A 27156-nucleotide genomic window follows, 5' to 3' on the forward strand; every position below is an offset into this window, starting at 1 on the left:
TGAACATGCACACAACATCTCAAGTCACACACAGAATAATCTCAAAGCACAAATCCTTTGAGGCACCATTGTATATGACAATTAAACAGAAACATAGAAAACAGGTTACAGCACATTACTGTAAACAAAGCAAGCAGATCTTCCTCAACCCTAGTCCAAAATAAAGGTAACACTTACTCCAGTTCTGGGCCAGAAAGGAGACTGCTATCACTCAAAACCACTCTGCTCCACTCCAGCTTGTTTTCCCACATGGGGCTAGGCTCCTCTCCTCTCTTATTAGCTACTTTCCAGGACGTCAGCTGGTCAGTGGTCCTTAGCAGAAACACCTGCTAGTTCAGCACAGCATGTTAGCAGAGTCCAGGGATGTCTGGGATTTAAGAAAAAAAAAAAAAAAAAAAAAAAAAAAGAATACAGTTAATAAGTCTTTATAAAGTTTGTTGTAATTCTAACTATCCATGAGCTGTAGTGGGCATTTTTATGTTATCTTGCTGGTTAAAACCAGCTGCATTCAGAGTTGATCAGTACCAGCCTACTATTCTAAAAAAAAATGTTACACTATTTTATGCAAATGCAATAATACCCAAATAGCAGTGTTTCCCATTGCTTTAAGAAGATATGGTATGAATGTGAATTAATTACATTAAATCATGCTGTCACAGAGAAGTATCTTGTGATTTGTAAGTATCTACCTTATGTAAATTAATACCACACAATTTAGCATTGTGGATAGATGTCATTTGTGTTGTGGTATGAACACATCTACTATGCCTCAGATGCTTCCAAATATGTGGATGGCAGTCGAAGAATAGGAATGACATAAGAAACTAAACAGTTTTATTTCAGAAACAGCTTAGTATACTAGAATATGGTATCAGAGATTAGAGGTTGTGGATTAGAGATTCACTGTCTTGTTAGAAAGGGTGTAAAGGAAACAGCAGAGGAATAGCAGAGGAATAGCGAGGAGCAATGTATACATTTGCATGTATTATAATTAATAACCATTCCTTTTATATTTAGTATAATAGTATTCACGATGAATCATGTTGTGAGTGTAAATTTAAGAAATGGAATTGTGAATGCATTTAGCATGATCTGTTTATGACATTCATATGTGCAGACACATTGCCACTGTCAGAGAGACTAGGAAAGATTTGGCTCATATACATCAAAGCCGAAACCTCAGATCCTCTATAAATTTAAACTCTGAACGAGTTCTTGAATTTACTAATCCATTAGGATTATTTCTTCCAGCCAGAAAGATTTCTTCTGTCATTTCATGTAAACTGCTTGTTTTATGGCATCCAGTTCAGAGGGTCAGTTTGAGCTAAAACACCTCTTAAAAATATATGACACTCTTCTGCAAAAGTTGTAAACAAATTCAGAAATCCAGATCAATCAAATGATAGATTGGATTCAATAGTTTCCTAAGGTCATGTCTTCAACAAAAGAAATCCACACTAAAGTCCAAGTCAAATTGGGAGACAAGATTCTGCAAATGTTACGAAACCTTACCGGTCGGAGGGATTGCTTCATTATGAAATGAAGATTAATTTAGTACATGCAGAAAGGATGGACATCACAGAGAGGTGAAAAGGGGTTACTGACTCACAGTTGTGCTTTCAGCTTTCTCCTGGGACAGACACTGTTTTTCTGCTTTGCATCAGAAAAAGTTCCTTCAGCTGTGGCAAAATTTCTCAGAAAGGACTAAGGGCTTTTACTTCTCCTGTCCCAAAAACAAATGCACCTTAATTTATGGGTGTGATGACAATAGAGGACACCAAATATACATGCCAGTGCCAAATTCTAGAACTGAACTGCAGGGAAGAAGGAGGGCTTGTCGGCACTTGCAAGGCAGGACCCTGTACCTCATCCTCCATATGAGGTTCACCCTAAGATACCAAAAGCTCTCAGCTGTGATTAACTCCCTGCATCAGCCGCTCCTGAGTCTAGTGGCTCAGCACCAGGCAAGTGCTCTCAGTGCATTTCAGGATGAAGCCATTTCCCTACTTGATAACAAACATTGCAGTGCCTCTTTATGCTGATTCCATATACATAAATACACTCTAGTAAATCTCCTCATCGAAACATCAGACCAAAATTGGTGCTCTTTCAGCTGAACATTATGCAACTTGGCTTTGCTTGACCAGCAACACGCCCTGAGATACAGATATAGGAAGGATATTTTTATCTGACTAGACTGTTAGTGAAACTAAATGCTATTCAGCTTTCCTCACCACTCCCCTTTGTTGCTGGATTTGTTTTGTGAGAACATTAGTCCTGTAAACAAGAAACAAATCATGTAGCTGTTCTTGTAATTATAAAAATAATCCCAGAACCTTTTAAAGGTTGATAGTGTTTAATGCAATGTGCCCTGTCCTTTCACAGGAGCATAACTGGGCTCTAATGCTCTTTTGCTATTACAAAACAGCAAAAGCAAGTGATGTTTCCTTCTCTTCTGCATGAGCCTTTGGCCCCGAGTTCAAATTTCCATCCATCAAATGTAGATTTAGAGCTGGAGAAAGACTGATAATCATATATGATTATTAGATTCACCAATTCTACTGATTTGGGGTGGCAATATGCAAGCTACCACTTCAAGAGGAAACCTCCTAGTTGTCCGGCTGCTGCACATCAGGGAATCCCAGCTAAGTAGTTGCTGTGCACACAACAGAGTTGTTCCAAATATTTTCATTAAGTCCAGCATATCCAGGATATGTCTGAACATGATACATGATCAGGTCAACTGTGCCACCCACTTATGTTTGGATGGCAGTGACCTGAAGGCGCTGGAGCCCGCATTGCACTGGTGTGGTGTGTGTGTCCCTGGCAGGTCTGACACGTGGGACACGTTGCACTTTCTGGTCACTGGCCTGCACTGCCATCCCTACACAGTGTGGTAGTTTCTGTGTGTGCTGCACAGCTCCTGAGGTTATTTGTCGCATCTCATTGTATCTTAAAAAAACTATTTCTAACAAAAAGCAGATTTTCATAAGATTGCAAAATTCTGGGGGTTGAAAAATTGCTTGATTGATGGAAATATACTTTCAGATTAGTTCTACAGTATAAATCAGTAGAAAGGCTTGTTCTTCCCAAAGACTGATTCAGGATTACTTGAAGAACAGCATTTCAGAGCAGTCCAGCAGAAATCTCACTTTGGTTAGCAGCAGTTCAGCTCTCTTCATTCATTAAGAGAATAAATCCTTCCTGTGTTTTCTCCAAACATCAGCACAAAAGACACGTTGCCTTAGGAAGCAGAGACTTGCAGGGCCTCTGGAATGGGACGTGCATATCCCTTGTCCTGCTGCTAACTGGAATCACACCCGATTTAAATGCAAGTCATAGACAGAGCTGCTACAGTTACACTGCCTCTCTTGCAGTGAGACGCAGTGGCAGGTACCTGCTTCTGGTGTATCTGTAACGCAAGAAAACAGTAACGTGATACAAAGAAGGCATCAGCAAGGGTCAGAACTTCCTGCGCAGTAACAGCAGCTCCTGGTCTAGAAGTATTGCTCCAGATGATGTTAGCATGACAGCTCAGTATCCCAGCTGCAGTGGAGAATACACAATTGTCCCCATGTGATGTGAAAGGTGACCCTGTCCACGACACACAATTTTAGCCGTTAGGCATTTGTTATGAATAGCTATCAGCCGCCGTCGGGAAGAGTTTCTAGTGTGGAGGGCTTGCATTCCCTGCACAGACAGAGTAGAAGGGAGAGTCAGCAGCTGCTGAGGTTATTAGTCCTCAGTCAAAACTCTGCAAGCTTCTGACCCTGCACGTTTTCCCTGGATTTAGTGGCTCTGTGAGCATGCAGCTGCTGAGGCTGCAGAGCTGGTATTGCACTTGCAGCTCCATGTTCAGCTCCTCAGGGTAGCTGAGTTGGTCCACTTCTGACTGATGCTTCTAACAGTTACATGACTCCTCTTTCTCACATGGGACTATTATGTCTAGTAAATACCTCTTGTTATTTTTTTAAAAGATGCTATTAGCAGCTATTCCCTTTCATCCCTCATGCTCAAGCCATCTTAATGAAGTAGGAAGTATGATAAGCTTGAAGAGTTCACTAGAGTAGTTCAGCCTACCAATAATCTCATAGATAACTGTCCTTGCATGCTGGGAAGAGATGATTGTGGAAACTCATCTATGCTCAGAACAAGCAGCAACTGGTGAATCTTTCAGAGACACTGTCTCAGTTTGTCTCCTGTGAGCAGAACTGGTATTAATAAGTTGATCTTGTCAGCTAGAATGTCTTGTGATTGAGTTTTTGTGTTTAGTGGACTTTTGATTAATATTGTCCTGAAAGAGAGGAGAGAAGTCTTTACACAGAGACAAACTGTGCACTTCAACATGGCGATGTCTGTGGTCATTTTATTACACCCAGCAATGCCTTCCATACAGATGCTCTTCTTCACGTGACAGTTCATGAGTCATCTCACTGGCTGACAACACACAGCAAGCAGGACATAAGTGAGATAAATCTGCTGTGTCCTGATCAGAGAGTGTAAAACAGTTTTTTTTGTTATCTTAAGTGAACTGGGGCAGCCAGGGTCAGGTCCAGTATAATATTCTGTGAAGATGCTGAAGGTAGCACCTATTTTGTGGTTATCAGGTTTTTAAAAGGCATTGTAGACTAATTTATGATTTTGAGGATTTCTGGTTTTAACTGATGGTGTTCTCACATAGCAAGGGAGTAGCTGAAGGGCTTCTTCTGTCTGCATCATCTCTCTTTTGGACATATTTGTTTCATTCAAGTGGGTTTTAGCCAGTTTAGGGTAAGAGCTGATGATGGGCGAAGATTCAAATTCATCTATGGAATCTCAGGAGATTACAGATTTTAGGTCATAGCCTTCAACTCATATAAGTTGTGAACTGACGAGCTTACTGCCTGGAAATAGAAATAGAATATCCTGAAATACAGACAACCCACAGGCAAAATTTACCATTTTTTTTCTAAAACCTTTGAATTGTTTGCTTGACTAAAATGCTGGAAGTACAGTTTAAAATGATTTGAAATGTCCAATCAAATATGTTTGTAAATTCTGGGTTTGAAGTAACTTTTAAACAAGATGGTTTTGACTGCTCTGACAAGTGCAGAATTATACCTCTTTCTAACAGGTCTAGAGCCGTTAGACATTTAGTAGCTGTAGCATAATAACGCAAAATAAAACACAGGTTGTGTGTGGGATAGTACTTGTCTCCGCAATGAGTAGGTTTAGTAGGTCTTGTTATGTTCCAATAACCTCTATCACATTAATTCACTTATATTTTACAGACTCTATACAAGGCAGAATTTATGTGATTTGTGCTGGTGGCTATTTCTGTCAAGACAAAGTTGGCAGGTCTTTGCGCTGTGATTAGCGTTCTGGATTTCAAATGTCTGTCAGCAACAGGTGGTTAAAAACATCAGCTCATGAAGGCATTGGCCTGCCTCTGTTACAGGCTCTTGCACAAGTGCATGACTTGTGATTTGCAACACAAAAATGATGATAACCATAGAAACAAAGCAATTCCTATGTGCAGAGTGGGTTTTCCCCTATCTAACTGTCTCAGCTCGTGGCAAGCATGCCTGTCCTATCATTACATGTTCTTGAGGCCTCTCTGGGTACAGTTACACTCCCCACTTGGTGCAGCAAGCATGGGGAAAGGTCTCGGGTACAATTTGCTGCAGTGTTTTGGCTCTGGGGCTGTATGATCACAAGATGGTTTTCCAGTAATGAGGCTCCCTGTTTTAGATTCACAATGTGCATAGCCAGTGTGGTGATTGCTGGAGCACCCTGCATGCACACAGACTGTGGACTTGTCTCCAGGGCACCCTGGTGTGTGAATTGACTCTTATCCCACCAAAGGAGGGACTGCAGGACTCCCAGTATTGATGCAGGAGAATTTTACAAAAAAGAACCCCTCCAGCACAATAAATATCTCATGTAAACAAATCCTTAGAGTGGCATATTGTGGTCTCTCTGAAAGTATGCTTGTAAAGGTAGACTACAAAAGAATTAGGAACTGGCACCTGACATAGCAACAAACTTCTCTCAGGAATTGTTACAAAACCAAACATCTCTCAAAATAGTTTTTTACTCCTTAGCAATTTTGCAAAGAATGGGTGTTCAGATTTGAGTTCATGTAAGTACCTTCCACAGAGAAGCCACCTGAGTGAAAAGCAGGTGAGCAAGGTGAGTCACCTGTTGTCACATGTTCCATCATTGACCAAGCCTCCACTCTCTAGCACTGTTAAACAGGAAAAATCATGTGAAATGAAAGTGCCAAAGATGAAACAGAACTTCAGATGCTACTTTTTTTCACAATAGCTGGACACCACTAGCTATTTTTTGAAGTTTTTATTGACTCACCTGCAAAGATGCAATAAGTTTTAAATAACTTCTTAAGGATAAACACTGACTTGTCACTAGGATAGCAAAGAGACTTCACTGAATTTCAAAACCTACTCTGTATACTTTACCAGTCATCTGTATGTTGTATCTCTAGAAAGAACCTGCGTCACCACAAAAAAGGGTGAAATAAGAAAAACTCCTGCATAGCAATGCTTCTTTAAGCTAAGACAATGTGCACATCTTTGTATGGTGATTCACTGTGGGAACCAGAGGAGCAAGGAGAGTTTGCAGTCCAAAACAACACGTTGGTCTGCCTAACACTGTGTTCTAGGGACAGCTATACCCATCATGACTAGGTTAACATGGTGCAGTAATCTAGTTTAGTCATAGAACTGCTTGAATGCTAATCAGTTCAGTTATATATTTGCAGGCATACACTTAAAAAAAACCCTGACAACCTGTAGACACCACATGGACTGATTCCACCCAACTGTAACTTTGTTATGAACACGGACATGCACTCAGGCCAAGAGCCTTCAAGTTACCTGATCCTGTTTACAAGTTGGCACCTATGTCCCTCGTCATTTCTGATGTCTAAGCAATTGCTACAGTCCACTGTGCTTGGTTTTATTTAGTCTCTTAATTAGTCTCTGAATGTATTAGATACCATTTTCAGAAGTGTACATTTCACTGGAGTGCCTCTGTGCCAGGTCAGTCACTTTGAGACAGACCATCAATGCAAAACACTTCATGTGTGTGAGGAAGAGCAGCACCTCACTGCAAGAACTGAATGACTATGGGATTGCTTCAGAATTGTCCAGGCCACTACCTTGGCATTTACAGGTGGCAGAGGTTACACCATTTTCCTGCTCTTAGTCTGAGCTTCAAAACTTTCCCTTTTAATCTTTCTTTTTACAAAACTGTCTTATAGATGACAATGAAACACTATCACTCTGTGAAAGCTGCTACCACATGTCCCTGCTGTTATTCTTAGACAATAACAAGCAACAAAATGTTTATCTTTGCCCCACATTCTGAAGGTTCCGTTAATATAGACAAATGAGATATTCCCATGTAGCAAATAATCATATTAATTAATGAACACACACCAAAAAAAAAAATCAAAGAAAACATACAATAGAAGGGACTACTCATGTGTGTAGATGTCTGTAACTCCAATGGAGGCAAATGGGAGATGCACATACAAACAAATGGGAGAATACACTGGGAGAATTCACCATGCTGGATGGAAGGTGGCCAGCCTGGAACACAGTGGAATGCACAGAGGGATTTAAAGCAGGATTACAGATGCTTGTGGCAACTGCTTTCAGCAAATCATAGTCAGATCAAAGAAAAATAGAATGCTTTTGTAAGCAATTTGCAAGTACCATTCTCAATGTACAGTTGTAATTAAAAATAAATACATTTTAACCCCTTACTCAAAGTTTGTGGGCTTTTTTGTTTGTTTGTTTGTTTTGTTTTGTTTTGTTTTAAATTTTATTTATGAATGACTTCTGACACCCAGGGATGAAGACAGCTTTTTCAATGTCTTCATTCTGTTACAGCCAACCACCAAATAAACACATATTACTTTTGCACACGAACTAAGAGTTCTGATATGGGACATGGGTTTGAGGGGTGTGGTGTCCATTTTAAAAACACCAGGTGACATGCTACAGCAAAATGTAAACAGATAATTGGACAGCAAGACTGCTGCTTTCCTTGAGTTGCTAGCTATTTACCAACTTGTAATAAAGAAAAGCAAAACTGGGTTTGATTTCATCTATTTTCTAGAACCATTTCTTGCCCTAGAACATATTGAACACATGCACACTACTGCTTATGCAGCCCAGTCAAAAAAGTAATTCTTTGAAAGGTCAGTGGAAAATTAAGCAGTAAAGTCATAAGTTATTACAAATGTGAATAACCTTCCATCATCTTATATGAAATGTGAAAGTTGATTTTTTATTTTTGTTAACTTACAGCTAGCGTGGGAAGATGCATTCTGACTGTTCCCTTTCAGCATCAGAAAAGCAGGCAACCCAACACGTGCTCTTCAGTGGCTCTGGGACCGCAGAAGTATTTGCAGGTGCTTGATGCTAACTTCAGAGCAGAATGAGTAGAACTTCTTCAAACCTGAGCATTTTAATGCTGCAGTTGTCTAGATAATCTGTCATTGGAAAAATCACCTTCACATGACTATTCCTCCTCTCTGAAAAAATTGTTCAGATAGTGAAAGACAAATCTGGCACTACAGCCTCCTGATTTTGTATCTGAGAACTGCTTCATCTACATATTTTTTTGTCTGAATGTAAAACCTACCATTTTCTCCCACTAGTTTTTGGTTGTGCAAATCATAAGTAGGAAGTCCCTTGCACTTGCAAAGTGCATTTAGTAGTTGATTTGACTTTCTCAGATGGCACTGACAGTTCTAATATTTTACTTGGAATTAATTAATTTGGTTCAACAGGCTGAAGGTCTGCTTCATACCTATAGGTGTTCCTGTGAATGATACTGTAATGCCTTGAATGCTCATTCTACCAAACATGCATCTCCAATGAGAAGATGTTTTCATTCTTTTATCGACAATTTATGGTTGATATAGAATGTGGTGCTCTTTCTCCCTTAAAAATCCCCAGTGAAAGCAACATCACTTCTGACCTCATCAACACTAACCTATACAAAACTCCATGAAATCTGAGGCATTAGGCTAAAGGAAGCGTGGATACATGCTCTTGGGATTAATTTCTTCAAGTGTTACTGGAGGTGGCAGCCCAAATTCAGTGTTTAAAGTCCCTGCATTTATGCTGGGATACAGGATGAAGATGGCAGTAGCCCTCAAAAACTAAACGACCATTTCAGGATGTAGCATACACCAATACTGTTCTTATTGCTGGGTAGATTTTCAAAGCATGTGGCAGTGCTTTATTTTGGCTTATTTCAGAATATGGAGGTTGGGGGGTGGTTGCTGCTGATTTATTGGTTGACTGACTTTTGATCCAAGCAACAATTCTTACACCTTCCTGCTGTGCAGGTCCCTGGGTCATCTGGTAGAAATTTCTGACAGGAAGGGACAAAAGTCATCTGCATCTCAAGTGAATTTTTTTTTCCCCTCAAAAGAGAGAGAAAACTTTTCTCTTGATTTCTATCTATGACCGTAAGTTTGACCTTTGACAAGTAAGTCTCAGGAACATGGAAAAGGAGAGAAAATGTTTTCCTACACCTATTTGGGCTGTAAATCAAAGCTGTTGTCAGTCTGAGATGGCCTATACTTCCTCGCTTCAGGAGAGCCAGGAGCCCAGTGGAATTTAGGCAGACATGCAATGTTTCAGCATTTCTTTTCCACTTTCTGCCAAAATTAAGAAATGCAGAGAGACTGTATGAACAAAACAAAACAACTAGCCAAAACTGTGCTATGTTTCACAGACTTCAGTTTCTTGGTAAAAGTCTGGGTGATTTCTTATTTCCTCTAGACCAGTGCTTCCACTCATGCTGCTAAGTAGGAAAGCAATGCCCTACTCCCCTCCACACCATGCAACGTGATACAAAACCTCAGGTTACTCAACAAAATTGGACATCCACTCACTTGAAATAAAGACAACACTGTGGTCTGAACTGGCGTCAGAGAAGGGAGCAGACTCTCTGTTCTATTCAGACAGGAACACCACTGAATGTATTCACTTTTGTGGTCCTCTAGCGAGAACCTTTGGCCTTCTGAAAAGTTCATCACAGATAAATGATAATGCCCTTCAGTACTCTTAGTTTCTTCATTATTTTTTTTCTTGCATCCAACAGAAAAAAGGCAGTGTCTGTTTTCACATTTCTTCACCATGAAATTCCCTGTTTCATATGGTCTAATGCAGTCCTGTATTGTCCCCCTCAGTACCCTGTGGGGAGGAAATCGAAGGCCCTCCCCGGTGTTTGTCCTATGGTCTAGCCATATGAACAGCCTACCCCTACAATGCCTTGGCCACACAGGTGGCCTGAAAAGACAGGGGGAAAAAAGCAAAGCTCATAGGATATTTCTTACAGGGTATGTGAATTAGATATGGGCCGAGTATGGGCTTAGTACAGCTTCAGCAAGGACTGCCCAGTCACAGCCTAGTAACCTTTCTAGCTCCTTTATTTGCATGACAACAAATTTTGGGGGTAAAAGCCTACCCTGTGGTGTCCTTATCCAACTGGCTCTGTGTGAAGATGCCTCTGCTGAGAGAAAATAGCCATGAGGGGAATTTTTGGTATTTTCTATTGTGAAATAACAACTTCCTAAAAATAGTGCCTGAAGATGAATACATTGCAGTTTGCAGGCAAGGAGAAACCAGTTTAGATCATTCACCCCTCTTCCCTCCTTTTTCATGCATTCCCTACATTTTTTCCTGAAATAAAACAGAATACAGAAATCCCATGCCAAAATGTCATTAACAGACTCCTCTAGAACTTCTGTGTGTTACAGAAGGGCACAAGGTTTTTTCCAAGTTCTTCATCTGACATAAATTTACCAGTGATTAAGATACTTCAGGGGAAAAGGTGGGTTTGGGGGCCTTTTCTTTGTTTGTTTCTTTTTGTTTGGTTAGTTTGTTTTTAGTTACTCTCTTCTCCAATATTAAACTAAAATTGCATTTTTAGTATATGTACTGTACCTGTAAGAAGTTGATAGAGAGAAAATGGATTTTTCCATCTGTGTTTGCAGTCACAGAAACACTTACCCTCTAGCCCAAAGAGGCTGAACAACACAATATGATGTAATGTAATTCCAAAGTTGCTTCAATGCTTTTCCACCCTGACTGGTGTTATGGCAATCAAAGGAGATATTTGTTAAAAATAGCTTGGATGCAAATCCAGTAATATCTCACTGCCAATGAAACCTCATCTCACAAAAGGGGTGGGGAAAGCTTTTCAGCAAATTTAATGTGAAGCAGATTTACGCATTTACATTTCAATTGAAATACATTGAAGGCAAAAAACCCACCCAAACTACAAGCCAAACAAACAAACAAAAAACTCCAAACCATAAAAGCATTACTTTTTCCAGGTAATCTCCTCAACATTTTTCTAACATTATAGAGGCTATGGCTTCAATAAATGAGAGAGAGGCTGCTACACCTGAGTGCACATATTATACCAGTGTTGTGGCATACTATTGTTGTGCTAAGAGATTACAAAATCAATGCTTTATGAAAACATCCTCATCTTTTTAAGAAAAATCCATTCAATTCTTTCTTGCCTTGATTCCCTGAGCTCCCTTTTATTCACAAGATGCAGGAACTTCCCTGAGGTAAGCATGCACTTGGGTTGCATCCAATGATCTCACAGGCCAGTGTCAAGTGCCAGTGAAGCAGAGAAGCTCTTTTTTGTTTTTTCCTTAGCTTCCAAGACATTTTGACTGGCTGAAAATGATGAAAGAGAACAACAGGCACACTGACCTGACTTGATTCCTGGAAAACATGGGGAAGGGTTAACCACAGCTTTATCAAGAAAGAATTAGACATGTTACATGCAACGAATGCCAATCTATGTGGCTGGATGCAAAGCAGATCTTTTTAAACAAGTCTTTTTCCACAGGATGAAAGGTCTGTTTTGAGAGTAGCATTCATGTTAATGCAGTTTACTTGGGGCTTGCCAAAGCATTTCATTTCACAGCGTACGCTGGTACAATTGAAAAGCATGCATTATTTGGAATTAAAAGGATGTACTTCGGAAGAACTAAAAACTGGCCTGCTGACAGATCGCAAAGTGATGAGAGTAATGAGCGGAACTATTTCCAGCAGATTCCCACAAGGATCAGTTCCTGGTACAACATCGTTTAGTATTTGCATCACGTGTCCAAACACTGATGTAAAATCAGTGCTAAGATGGTCAGGCGCTGGAGCATTTACTGTCTAAGAAAGAGCTGAGTGAACTGGGCTTACTCAGACTGGAGAAGACAAGGTTTCAGGGAAACTAGGAGCAGCTCTGAGGAGGTTGTGAAGAAACCAGAGCCAGGCTCTTCACAGAGGTATACAGGAAAAGAATGAGATCACAATAATAAATTGAAACAAGGAAAATTTAAACTGTATGTAAGGGGAAAAAAAAAATTCACTATGAGGGTACTCAGGCATTGGATCAGTACAGAGAGGTTGTCAAATCTCCACCCTTGGAGGGTTTCAAGATCTGACTGGATGAAGCCCTGAGCAACCTTACTTGAATTCAGTTTTGACCTTGCTTTGAGCAGAAACTTGGACTAGATAACTTCCCAATGTCTTCCCTGTTATCACATGCTATGACTATAATTTGGTTGATTCTGCCTGGAAGAGCAATTTGGGAATCCTGACAGATAACTACTTCAACATGTGCTGTAATGTGACACTGCAGGGAAAAGCAGCAGTTGGATGTTATTTGTCCACTGCTGGTTAGTAGCATGGCAGAAAACTTACTACCTTTGCAGACTGGAATTCCCAAAACTGAAGCAGTCAGTTGCAAGTGAATCCCTCTCCCTCATGAATAGCCCATGAAGTCTGGCATGGCTGCCTGATGGAGTCCCCCTGTGTCTCCTGAGCTGTTACTTTTGCCATGTAAGTGGAGTGGAGCACAGCTAGGACCTGGATTTTTTCTGCATCAACAAGGAACAATCCTGCACGTGTTGTGCAGCATTTCAGAAAGATGTTTGTATCAATCAAAACTATAGTGTCCCCTTACATTTACACAGCAAAAAGGTATTGCACTAGTGGGCTGAGAGGGAGCACTTAGGAGCTTCCAGGCAAAGGTACAGCAAGATTCAATAACTGGAGGCTTTAAGTTAGACAATGTGCAATAAATTAAAATTAAAAAAAAAGTTTAAAAATACCATGGCTTCTCTGGGGTGAAGCTGAATCCTCCCTTTCTGCCAGTCAAAAGCACTAGTCATGCTTTACTGTAGAGCAGTATGCCAGCATAGGTGCCTGTTGGATCATGATGGAAGTGACCAGGATTCACAGGCATGCTCTCACTATAAGGATAAAAACTTCTGCAGTTCTCTACTTCAAGTATGTTTCCTTTCCTGACTGACTTGGAGATGTTCTGGGGTATCTGTGAATGGCAGAAACCTTTTAGACAACTCCACATTGATACATAAAAGCCTTTTTGCAGCAGCTGAGGCAATATTGTGCTTCCTTGACCACATAAAAATTTAGTCAGGGTTTATGTGAACAGAGTATTGGCACAGCTGTGCTGGAGCACCACAACCTTTACCTGTATTGCTGACTAGGAAGGCCATGTAGCCAACAGATAAACCCATCTGACCACAGCCAACATCCTTCTGGTGTGTTTTGCTGCACTTGCTTGTTAACTCAGACCCATCAAGGTAAATTAGACAGATTCATGTGTTGTAAAAATGCCGTCATGATAAAGCTCATGACCTCAGATAAATTTAAATCCCTTGTTTTTAAATAGAAATCACAGTTGGATGTTTTATTGTGTTTTGTTTTGTTTTGTTTTGTTTTTTTTCTATTATTTAAAATCCCCAACCTTAATGTCATTTGAGGAGGGTTTTTTTAAGCCCTACAGTAAGTGATGCAACTATTGAGTCATTGCTGGTTTGGGTTTTGACACCAGAGGACTCTGCTGGCCAGGCCAGCAACTTGACAGACTATGACGAATTTGTTTCTTCAGTAACAGCTGATCTGAAGAAATGGAATTATAGCCTCAACCTTTAATTTAATAAATTCTCATATGCAAATTTTGTACTTAAACTAACTTCATAATCCTAGGTGAAAAAGTTTTGGGTATTTTTTTTCCCTAAGGAAAAAAAATGTGTTTCTCATTATCAGTTTTATACACAAAAATATACACTGATAAGCAGTCTGCAAGTTGTGTTAGATGATGTAGCAATTCCCTAGTCACTTTAGAAAAAGCAGACAGACATAAATATCACTACGTCAATAAAGTTAGAGTATGAGTGGTATAATTTGCATATTATAGTTAACTCATACCCAAACTACTTTTTGACAACAAATTCCAAATAAATATGTTAGACAAATAGAAGTTTTTTTCTGCCTTTTATAGAAAGCAAATATATAAAAAAAAAAAAGAGGAGGAAACAAAAACAGTTCTTGCAACATTTTGTTATTTACTGCTCTGTTGTATGTGGATCTGTGTAGGGCACGCTGGATGCCCCCACATACTGAGAAATGAACAAGCCATTACATACCAACAGATCACGAATCCAGAAGGAGTAAACTGTGGGTTACTGCTTCTTAGAAGTACCTCGGGTAAGAATTTATCCCTGACTGCACACACATGGAACACGGTTTGCTGGATTAATAACCTCTTAGGTGCATATCTACTCCCCAGTAACTGATTTTTTTCATGCCTTTACTTAGTTAGCAGCAGGAGATGGACAGAGACAGCCAGGCACAATGGCATTCCAAAGGGCAACACCTTCGGATGCAAGGACAGAGCCAAGGGCACAGTGCTGGAAAATGTAAGATAGCTAAGTACAGCGGTGACGACACTGAAAACGTGATGGTAACACACTTGACAGGAGGTGGCAATATCATCTGTGTCACACATAATGCTTTCTCTCTACCATTAACCTCCTAAAAAAATTAATTAGAAAATTCTTTACACTCTTCAGACAACTTCTCTTCTGATAGGAGGGAACAGGGTGTGCCATATAGTTTTTCCTCTCTCATGCTGAGCCTACTGCACATTTGTGTTTTTCTTCATGAAGTTTTTTTGTGACACTATCCGGTTGCCTTACACCTTGCAGATCATTGGTCTGCCCTTATCCTTTAGCAGAGTGGCAAGAGTTTTTTAGATTCCTGTTACACATCTCCCACCGACCATCTGCTATTACTACCTTAATGAGAAATCACTTGTTGAAAGGTGATTAAGTGGTTACGATCCAGCACAAGGTTGCAAGCTCATTATACTACTTCCCCTTCCAATATTAAGCAATAGCAATAAGCATCCGGGCAAGAGTTTTAGATGGTATGAATCAGTGCATTTCTACTATGTCAGTGGGGTTATCTTGGTTTACTTGGCATGTAGCTTAAAAGCATTTACCATTAGGTTAATTTAGATTCCAGCCTTTGGATAAAGTGGTTTTCTATGTGTCATCCATTTCACACAGAAACTCAGGATAAAAAGGAAGATTCTTTTCTATTCTTGATTATTCTTCCAGTCATCAGGGACAGATTGTTTTAAAAATAATTACTGAATTATCTCTAAATAAGCTGGGGTTTTTTGGTAACACTCATGAGGTAAGAAGTGGGTTTGTGTTTCCTCTCAGAGCACTGAGGTTTCCTGTAAAGCTATGCTGGCTCTGGATTTACATACCATTTGCCAAGAAAGATCTATTCACTCAAATCTTTCAGTTTAGGTTTTGCTGAGTTGGTTTTATATATCAGGCTGTTTAAAAAAGGAAAAGAAAGAAAGAAAAAAAAAAAAAGGAAGCTTCAAATACAGTGGGGCCAGAGGTAGTTCACAGCTTTTTAAACAGCTCTTGTACTTAAAGCAAACCCCTACCATCAGGTCTCCACTGTGATCTCTTTCCACTAAACCAGAAGCAGTCTTTGCAGCCATCCTGTTAAGGCTATGGATTTCAAGACAATCTCCCAAATAAGCATCATAACACAAAACAGACCAAGATAAGGTATTACAGCACATTTGTAAACAAGAAAAAGCCAAACCGAGCTGCCTCTTCTTGTAGAGACGTATAGCAGGAGAACAAAACTGCTGTGAAAAGAAGCCCAGCAGTGTGATTCAGGACATACCAGCCGAGGGGGATGACAGCCTGGCTGACTTAGGTTTGGAAAAAAAATGTTCTGAAAGTTTCACTTGCTGCCACATACTCTATTTTAGTTCTGGGGCTCATCCTCTAATGTCATATATATTCTGAGTAGTAAAGAACCACCTGATGTCCAGCTTCATTTCAGGGAAAGGGAGGGCATAGGTATGATGGGCACCAGAAGACAAGTTTGGATGTACTCAGATTACTGGGAGAGAGTTCAGAGGAGAGACACCTTGAAAGGTCAGTGTCAGGAACACAGCATGCTAATGATGCTAATGATATAAACAACACCCAAGATAGTTAGGTCTTGATTTGGTGAAGCACTTAGGTACATGTTGTACTTGAAGCACCTGAGCAGTTGTATTCATTTCATCCAGGTGACCTGGATGCCTACCACTAGGCTTATACATCACCAGACAGGAGCTCTAAGTATTCCAGAATGACAGAACTAATTTTTCTTGGCATTTATCCACAGTCTTTAAATGCAGAGATTAGTGCATCTTCCTTTTATACAATTGCCTTCTGCTGGTGTTCATTTTCCTGCTTCCAGGCTACTCTGGTTACTTTTCCAAAGGTCTCAGTAACTCCTTTTCCCCCAAACACACACATTATCTGTACATATTTGTCTGTATCCCATCTGATCTCCAAAAACAGACAAAGCACTTCTGTGCCCCTATTCTCTCAGATCAAAAAAGAAAATATTGCCTGAGAAAACAGTACTGGTTTTACTTTTTTTTTTGACATAATAGGACATAATTTATTATTCTGCTTACGATCACTGATGAAGTCCCAGAAAAATGCAAAGCTTGCTGTTTTGAGATCTTACACCAATTGTAACTTATCATGTCATAGGCCCTTTTAGCACCAGAGTCATCATTCTGACTTAGTAATCCCTTCAGAGAATTTCTTTCAACAAATATAGAAGACTGCCATCATGACAAGAAAAGTTCTTTCCCCTAAAACTGTTTATCATCCAAGAATAAATAGCAATGAAAAGAATGGCTTTCCAAGATTTAAGGGGTCATAGTCCCTTTATCAGGAAGATATTACTACAAGTATTGTGCATATGCCACTTACCCTTTCCAGTGTCTTACAGTCATCTGAATGTCAGTTTAAAAAAAAGGAAAAGATGAAGTTATAATGCTCTATCAACAGACAGCTGTCCTAGTGGGCACTGGGAACAGAATGACTCACATTGCTGAGCGGTGCAGTCATTGCCAGAGGAATGATGAGCTCACATTTCACTCCGATTCACATAGTCGGTGTGGTTAGACTGTGAGGCTCACCCTCCCTCGCCCAACTGACGCCCCCCTCCCTGCCTCGACACCAGATCTGGCTCGCTAACATGTCTGGAATGAGCGCGAGCCTACCTCTCAGCTGGCAAGCCCAAGGGGCATACTTGGATTCCCAGGTTGGAAGATTATCTCATTCAAGCACAGTTCCCCCAAAGATATATAAGCAAAGCCAGCGTGGCGGTCCCTGCAGAGCTGGCCTGAGCACTTGGGACTTGCAGCCATACAGGAGTACAACCTTCAAATGTCAGCAAACATGATGATGATGAAAGTAGAAGAGCTGGTATGTACAACCATCTTTCATTTATTCCTAATTACTTTTCTTTCTAGGCTCTCATTAGACTGGGCAGAGGGAGACAGCCTCTGTGGTTCATTGAGGTGCTTTAGCACGTTACCAGCACTGCTGTGCTCTAGCTGCAAACGCTGTAGGTACTGTATGGTATCCCATTATATTCTCACTTTAACTGTTCCTTGGGAAGGGAGCTCACCACTCATACAACTACACAGCTATTTGGATCTTGCTTCAGAACATAGTTCACCAGGAAGAAGAGGGTGACCAAAATTTAGCTATGTACTTTCCTTTGACCTTGATTTGAATTTTATTTATTTTTTTTTTAAAGAAACTCTTAAGTTTATGATCACACTGAATAAATCCAGTCGATTAAGGGTCTGGAAGGGTGTATCAGTTCAAGGAAACTACAGTATTTTCTGATACTAAATGAAAAATTTAGTAATGGTATTGTTTTCTAATAATAAAGTAACAGTTTCAACATGCACTGCTGCTCATGGTGCAACAAGCCTTTGAAAAATAATGTCTAAACCAGACCACAAGTAATGGGACACTGCTGCAGAGTTCAGACTAAGAACGCCTGATTTGATCAATAAACTGGAAAACCAGAAATGATCCAGTAAAACACTGGAACGTCAAGCAGAAATGGCTTTTTTTTTTTCCTCAGATGGCTATGTTAAGATGCAATTGTCATCCTGCCTAACTAGTTAAAGCTGTCTTGAAGTCTTTGGAAAGGGCCTGACCATTTCTCTAGTGTTACACTCTGTAACAAACACAATTTTTGAGGGTGATTGAATGGAAAGGCAGTCTAGACCACATGAATTTACTGAACCACTCTCAAAATACAAAACAGCCTCTGTTAAGTTTAACAAGTTATCTCCTTGTATATACTTCACTAAGCACCAGAAATATTTCTGAAAGCTATTGAAAGCTGTGTTGCTGCACAGCATCACACAGCTTCTGTGCCAGAACTACCTCCTGCCATTTTGCTGAGTGCTATAAATGGGAACTTTGGTACTGACAGGGAGGGGTAAAACCAGCCTTGAAATTATTCAGCAACCCTGTTTAACTGCACTGGATGTGTTTCGATAAAACTGTAGGTCCCAAGGGAGAAAGCCTCTCCTCCCACTCTCCTGGCTTAGTTCCCCTGGTGAGCACTGATCAGGGTGGCTCCTTCCACCACAGCCTTCTACAGCCTTCTGATGAGCCTGGCACAGGCAGGCCAGTGAATAAACAAGAAAACCCTGGGAAAAAAAGGCTGCTCTTCCCTGCTCTCTGGTTTTTGTCAGTACAGCAGCACCTCAGCCCCAGTCAGGCAAGGAGTTAGACTGCGATTTGGCTTCATGGATCTTGATCCAAGCCGTGAAGATGCCACTGGTGGGTTGCCGAGGGGATGCGGGAGGAGCCCTGCCAGTGAGATTGCTCTGGCCCTTTGCAGACGCAGCTCACCCAGGCACAGGCCCAACGAGGCCTGCGCGCCGTCTGACACACGCTCCCAAAGCAGGGCGGGAGGGACACGCCGTTAGCCACAGGGATGTTCCCGGGGGGCGGGTACTGCAGTCAGGAAACTGCTGCTTATATGGTACCATGTTTGCTTTTACAGGTGACTGGGAAGAAGGTGGATGATAAAGAGACTGGCAGCTTCCTCCCTGAGGACTTCAAAAATGGAGAGTATGAAGCTGCTGTAAAATTAGAGAAGCAGGAGGACCTGAAGACAGTCTCTGAACACTCACTGACCCGAGGTGATCAGGCTTACGAGAAGGAGAAAAAACGAGAAGCAGAGGTAGGCTCCTGGGTTTTGTGCTTGGCTTTTTATTATCCTGTGTGCACTTTCTGCTGCAGCTCTTGAAGTTTTGCCTCTAGGTTAGAAATACATGCATGGTGAGCTAGATAAACCCTTGGGAGATGGCTACGAAAGGAGCTTTGTCTAAAGTCCACAGAAGGCTGTGCAGATCCTCTGACTTCTATAGTCTGTAGATGCAGGCAGTAACACTGTGAAGCCGAAACAAAACCTCCCCATTAATGTCTGACTGAAACCCTGGGGGCTCCCTCCTGCCCAGAGTCACCTGCTGCTAGCTGTCAGTTAGGGAGGCAGCAATCACAGCTAGTAAGACACCTTCAGCATGCACACCTAATAACTGCCAGCAAAAAATAACAAACCCAAGATTTAGAGTGCTTTTCTGAAGCCTTACCTACCATGAAAATGTTCTTATGAAAACACTGCATATGCTTACTAGCACATTGAAGAAAAACAATTACAAATTAAAGTGATACTGGTTTACAGAAAAGAACCATTTTGTATTCCTAGAGTATGACAATTCTCACTATATCCCTAAGAACTGATGCTCCCCTGCTCCCCTGCCTCCAATACAGTAGCTGTAACACCTTAAATTCTTTAGTGAATAAGGAATCAACGGGCCTAAACATTTAAAGTGATTTGGGAATTAAAAATTTAACTAGCAGGGAGCATAAGACTGTTATTCATAAAAGAAGGGTGGGAAAGTGAGCCTCAGAAATATTGGAATAAACACTACTGACCTTCACCTTCAACAGAGAGTTCATTACTTGCTACACAGTTCTTTTCAGTTCATCCAAGACAAGGTCCTAAATACTTTTTGGGTTTTCAGCTGATCCACAGTTCACTCAGCCAACATAATTATTTTCCATTAAAGTCAATGACCTACAGACCTAACCCTAAAAGCAGAGAACAATAAAAAGAAGTAGAAATAACCTGAATAAGAATTCAGTTGAAAAAAAATGTATATCATATGACAGGGTCTCAAGTATGTATTTACTCTTAATGATGTCATGGGACAGAATCTGTCATCTGTATTCAACCTGAGTTACCCCTTATTTTTGACTCAGCCTTCTGAAGCCAAAGACACTTTTTGGTACCTGGGATCTCAGTTCAAGAAACACATTTACCCTTGATGTTAGCAGTGCCCCATACTGACTGCATGCAGGGATGTGTTTTACCAGCAGGCCTGGAGAAGTCTTAAACATTTACTGAACTGCCCCTCCAAGGATACTAAGGACATTCTTCACAGCTTACCAAAGTGTAACACTTGCTGACTGAAATGCTAAGATTAGTATAAACTTTGCTCTTCTCTTAAGGGTATATTTTTCATCAAAGAGGATTAAGTTACAATAAATCAGAGCCTGCATCATAAAAGCGGTTGAAGAAAAATCAGTTGATGGAAGTCAGCTAAAACTGCAGGGGTTTCCCAGCTTTCATAAGCTGCACATAAGATTTCTTAAATTTGTGGGCCAGAAGGGACTACAATGCTGCCCTGATGCCTGGCCTAATACCCACCAAAATTTAATTCTATCTAGCCCATGACATAGGATGAAGCAGCATTTAGAAAGAGATCCAATGGTGTGTGAAAAACCATAGATGATGTAGAATTTCTCATACACATAGTAACTTATTCTAACAGTCAATTAGCCCTAGCTATAAAAAAAAAAGAGACAACTTATTTCAAAGTTCATCTCATCTTAACTGAATTCAGTTGAATAGTATCATATGCTGTGTGGTCACACCTAGATCATCTTGCTGGCTTCCCTGGTTTGTTTCAGCTGAAGAAGAAGAAATTAGAGGAGAGGTCAAAACTTGAAAACTTGGAGGATCTTGAAAAAATTATTCAGCTGAAGAAGAAGAAAAAATGCAAGAAAGTGAAAGCACCCATTTTAAAGGAACCTGAACCAGAAGTTATTGTAAGCTATTTCAAAGTACCTTCTTCTGGGCTAGCACTGATGGGGTTCTGTGCCATGCAAATTTATGCCCTGTATATTTCTTTCCATCAGACAGGACCAGTGGATATACACACATTCTTTAGAGCTGCACTGGAGAATAAGTTGCCAGTAATTGAAAAATACCTGTCAGACAAAGGGGATCCAAATGTCTGTGATGAGGTACAGTCTGCCTTTTTACTGCAAAGCTTGCTATAGAACAGAGATTATTACAGAGCAAAAATAACTTTTACCACTAGGTTTTGTAGCTTCGCACCTATGAGGAGAAAAAAGAATGGGGGAAGTAAATAAACACCAAAAGTTCTGTATATGAAGTTTTCTAGTGACAAAGGGACCGCTGGGACCTTTCAAAGTACTATTACCTCAAAAGAATCTCTGTATTTAAAAGAAAGCTGTGGTGTCCAGGAGACACTGCTTTTCTGTAACGGGTGATCTTCCAGTGCTACAGATGAAGAGACAAGAAATTTGTCTGCAGAACAAGAGAAAATGTGATGCTGGCTGCCCTCGTACTCTGCAATGCATAAGCTGCATTTGCAAAACGTAGCGTAGCGTGTTGAATGGGGAACTCAACAGGCAGCATTTTAAATTTGAATGCCATACTGCAGATATTTCTCACACCCTTTAAAATGCTGGGTAGGCAGCTCTCAGCTATCAGGATGCTATTAAAATTTAGCAGATCTCAGGTTTAAAAAATATTATCTCTTGAAAATGAATCAAAATCATAAAGTATGTATTTGCCATTATCGTAGGGAGGAGGGGAGAAAAGATTTAAAGCTATCTCTTCATGCCATATTCAATACCTGCCTTTGCACTGTTTTACTTGCCAGTACAAACGCACCGCGTTGCACAGGGCGTGCTCCGAAGGACATCTGGAGGTTGTGAAAAAGTTGGTGGAAGCAGGAGCCCGGCTTGAGCAGAAAGACATGGTAGGCACATCAACTCACACTTCTTACAAAAAACTGTTCGCTGTTTTATAAGTGCCACAAATGTGCTTCCTACAGAAGAGGAGCATTAAAAGGCCTTAAAATGTCTTATCAGTTTATCCTTAAAATAACACTGTTGAGGTTTCAGGCGGGGGTGTCCGCCTCCCTTTGCTGGAAACCAGAGGAAGCAGAGGAACTTGTTGGCCAGTAGACTGCAACAAACAACAAAGCCTAACGTAGGGTAAGAGAGCTGAGCTCAGGCTTCCACTTCAGCCTGCTAGCAGGTGGTGGATACCACTGTCCCACGCACGTATTGAAGCCTCAGTGCAATGCACACGTTCTCCACTGGGATGTCAATACTGTGCTTGGGGGAGACCCCTGTGCCTCCAGAATGACAGCCACAAGGGTGGCTGGATATCAACTGGACATTCTGCAGCTGGGTTCTTTTGCTTCACTGCTCTCTGCTCTTTGTCCCTTTGCTAAACAGTTGGAACTGGCCAGCCTCACTTAACCCGGCAGTGCTCACGGGAGTGTAAGGAACAGGAGGAATGAGAGGCAGACTGAGACCTTCCACCCCTTCCAGTAGAGCTGAGGGCAGAGAAACTGAATGTTGTAGGGGAACAGGCTCTAATTCGCTTTGTGGTCCTGCATAATTTTACTTTTTTTTTTTTTTTTAAGTAAACTATTCTTTCCCTTGACCTTTGATTTCTATGCATTTTAGAATCCAAAAGGTATTAGAAAAACAAAAATAACTAGCGCATACCAGCCACATACCTGGCTAAAGATAACCTCTAAGTTGACAGAATAGACAAAACACATGCTGTCTCAGAGCAGCATTGCCAAGATCTCTGTCTTTCAGAGCAATATGCAGCTAGAGTGAAGGGAGAAGTTCACGGTACTAAAGAAATTAGGACAAAATAAGAACAGCTGTTACTAGAAAAAACAGTGATCACGGTGAGGTGCTTTAGGTTAAATTGCATGATAATGATCTTGGATTAATTTAGAAATTTGATCCAAATGTTTTTGTGTCTTTTCTTTTTTTTTAATATAATGACAAGTTAAATTACTTCCCACTTGTTTTTCCTGCTGCAGCTTGAATCGACGGCCCTGCACTGGGCATGCCGAGGGGGGAACCTGGATGTTCTAAAATTCTTACTGGACAAAGGGATAAACAGAAATGCAAGAGACAAGGTATGTGCTTCTGCGACTCTGCAGCTTTTTAAATCAGAGTTGAAAAGCTAACCCTTACTCCAAGCAGATAACTTTTGGCAGCGATTTGTGAAGCGGTTTTACCTGTTCTATGCCACTGACTGCTTCCTCCTCCCACCTCTCAGCTGCTCAGCACCCCTCTGCACGTGGCTGTGAGAACGGGTCGGTACGACTGCGGGGAACACCTCATCGCCTGTGAAGCAGATCTCAATGCCAGAGACAGAGTAAGTACCAACAACTTACCTGCCAGCTACCAGACAGCATCAGGCCACTGCCCGCCTCCATAGCTCCGCCTGCCTGTAAGAACCCCCGGCTGTGCGGCTGGGGCTGGCCCGCGGTGACGGACGGGCGCACTAACGCTGCGGCCCATGTCTCCTGCCCCTAGGAAGGAGACACGCCGCTGCACGATGCTGTGAGGCTGGACCGCTACAAGATGATCAGGCTTCTGATCCTCTATGGGGCAGATCTATCCATAAAGAACTGCGTAAGTAACAGCAAAAAAATGCAGTAATGCAAAACACTTCAGAGTAAGTTTCCCTTCAGAGCAGTTTCATAGGTTCCAAGGCCAGGAGAGACTACTTTGAACAGACTTAATTAGATCGCTTCAGAGTTAGTTAAAGCAGAGCTGCCACAGGGAAAATATAACTTGGGGGAGGTGAGGGAGAAGAGGAAAAACCAGTACTACTTCTAAAACCAGAAACCATCAGCTGCACCTTGAAAAAACAACACATCTTTCTATGACTTATTTTAATTACATGTATCATGTATTGAAAAGATATAACAATAGAACACTTGCTCTCTGCACAACTCCTGGGCTTCAGCCATCACTGATACAACAAAGCTCTTAGCTCATCAGTGAAATCTCCTTTCTGTTAAGCCCAGTCGATGGGCAAGCCAAAGCATTACATCTGGATGTTTGGCTGTTAACCTGACTGCTGGGCAACAAATCCCTGTGGCTCAGCAGAGTTTGAGTTTGAGCAGTCCCACACCTGACTGCTAATAGCCAGGGCAGCAGCAGCATATGCATTGCTGGAGCTCTGTGACCACTTGTTAAAATATAGCACATCACAGACCTTTACTCCCAAACCCAAATCAAACAGCAGTAGGATGGACAGTGACTTTTACCATACCAGTCAATCCTTTTAATTGACAATCAGTCAAAACTTCAGGGGGCAAGGAAGAAGCCACTCACTGCAGCACTTTGCACTCCATATCCTCTGCCCACGCTCTCCAAGGCAGGGCTGCTCCCAGCACTATCCCTCATCAGGGTATGAAATGATGAAAGGTACAGCCCCAAAGGCCAGACTTGCTCCCTCAGGCATTGTCTGCACATAAATGTTGCTCCTGTCTAATTTAGACGTGGTTCATAACCTAATTAAACTGGTACAAACTCTTACTGAATTCTCTGTCTTATTGAGGCTTCATCTAGAAGTATTGCTAATCAGTTTAAACTAGATGAAAGGAAACACCTGTATGCTCTGCTAGTGGGGGTATTTGCTAATACAGCTTAGACTCGCTGAAACCCAGGCAGATTTCATCATGAGTCTCACCAGGACAGGGACTAGGTTTGTAGAGCAAAAAGGACTCTGATCTCAGGGAGGCAAGAGTAAGTCTGAATCTGTGTGTGCAGAAGGGCCTCACACCAGGCAGATGCCCTGTACAAATATTTAGAGAAGACCAAAGGAATCAGTAATCACTGGCTGAAATGAAATCTTCCTTCCTCTTCTTTTTTAACCAGCAAGGGAAAACCCCTATGGATCTTGTCCTTCAGTGGCAGAATGGCACCAAAGAGATATTCAACAGCCTGAAAGACAATTCCTATAAGAGCGTCCATCTAGGCAAGCCCTGAAGAAAGAAACCAGACCATTCTCTTTTTGCTGCTTTTAAATGCTTCATATGATCCTGGAGAAAATAGCCCTGAACATAGCATTTTTATTGAAAATATTTATGGTACTGAATTATTCAGGGTGCTTTTGCTAAAAACTGCAAAACAAAGATGCAAAGAACTTATTTTGAAAGGCAGGTTGAGCGTTAAAATTCCATTGGTTCTAAAATGGCTTTATTTATTACTATTTATTATTTATTTATTTAAAAAGTAATTTTTAATGATTCTTATTATAATTGTAGCTGCTTTTTTTTTTTTTTATAGAGCTTTACATCCTAAAGCAAAATTTGCCAGTAACATAAATCCTTTTTTCTTAGATGGCAGTATTTCCAAATACACTAGCAACTTCCCTCAAAGCTTCCCCCTAGCTCTAAATAGCAAATACTTGCAACTGTTGCCTTGTCTCTGCCAAGTTCTCCCTATTAACATATGTTAAATGACTTGTGATATGTGGAAGGGCAATGGAAGGTGTGCTGAAGTGCCAAGTGGATTTAAAGAAGCAGTTGAGCAATGGGGTTTACACAGGGTTTGGCAATTGTGGCAAACAGAGCTCAAGGACAGAACTCCAACCATCATATAGCTGTTTGGAGTGTGGGATTTGGACACAACATTATGAAAGTGAGAAGAGACAGTATCAAGAATGTGATTTTTTTTTTTTCTTTTAAAGCTAGACTACTACAAAGTGTGGTGATTGAAGGACATAAAACCAGATGATGTATATTTGTAAATTTGTACTGCTTTTTCTGTACATTTTGTACTGATGTATTTCAAATTAAAGAGAGTGGTTCTTTTTATTTGCTGGAGTTGATTATGCTGTGTTGAGCATGCACGGGGTAATTTTGTCTCTCTCTGAAGAGAGTTCCCATCTTGGGCTCTGTAAAATTCTTTAACTCAAAAAAAAAAAAAAAAGTCTCAGCTGCCTAGAGTAGTCAGGCCTTGAGCTACTTCCCTGCCACTGTTAGAGAAATGCCATCTCTTACTTATGTTGTTGAAAGGAAATATACACACAAAAGCAGAAATACAGTACTTGAATAGCTAGGAGAAGTTACAGCTTCATAAGGGAGTCTGAGCAAGTCCCTGCTCAGAGTGCAGAGCTTGCCATGCAAGCTGAGGGAGATGCGCAGTCCTGGTAGGAAGGGCAGGCACCTCTCCCCTTGCTTTAGCAAGAGCAGAACTATCTTCACATTACTGCCAGCAGGGACATCAATGCCCCATCTTATTGGCACATGACACATTGCATTCGGTTAAAAACCTAAAACCTCCCAGCATGGCTTCCCACCAAAATATGCCACAGGCTCCCCCACGATTTCACCAACCCCTGTCAGCTGGCTTCGGGCCAGCAGGCTTTAGTCTGGCCAAAGCAATGTCCTAGGCAATGAGGTGGGGTCAGGAGCGAGCAGCAATGAACAGTTGTTACTGGAGTGCCAATTCTGGAGACTAAGTGAATTTACAGAGACCTCACAATGGAACAAGCAGAAGAAATGCCTATTCTGTCTGCAGCCAGTTATCCTAGACTGAGGGCAACAGCTTCAGGCAGATGAGGCTTTTCTCACACAAGCACTGCAACTCACGAGTGTCACCTTGCCAGCTGTAGGCTTTGTTTGTGAACACACTTCTCCATAAAAATTAGAGCACATCTCCACTCGCTGCTCTTCTCTGCAAGCCACTATTTCTCTCCTTGTTTCTGCACACTTCCCCAGACACTGGGAGCATGCCTTGCAGGAAATAGA

General features: G+C 41.1%; 1 protein-coding gene across 1 annotated transcript; it reads left to right on the top strand.

The window, feature by feature from the left end:
* Positions 1-17568: 17568 nt before the first annotated feature.
* ANKRD1 (ankyrin repeat domain 1 (cardiac muscle)) lies at positions 17569-25390 on the top strand. Its single transcript, XM_008949695.1, has 9 exons — positions 17569-17653; positions 19263-19442; positions 21236-21373; positions 21464-21571; positions 22237-22335; positions 23425-23523; positions 23667-23765; positions 23927-24025; positions 25280-25390. The coding sequence occupies exons 1-9, from the start codon at positions 17615-17617 to the stop codon at positions 25388-25390; spliced, it is 972 nt and encodes a 323-aa protein (XP_008947943.1). The 5' UTR covers positions 17569-17614.
* Positions 25391-27156: the final 1766 nt, after the last annotated feature.

This window comes from Merops nubicus, unplaced genomic scaffold, assembly GCF_000691845.1.
Source record: "Merops nubicus isolate BGI_N331 unplaced genomic scaffold, ASM69184v1 scaffold43741, whole genome shotgun sequence".
Classification (NCBI taxonomy): domain Eukaryota; kingdom Metazoa; phylum Chordata; class Aves; order Coraciiformes; family Meropidae; genus Merops; species Merops nubicus.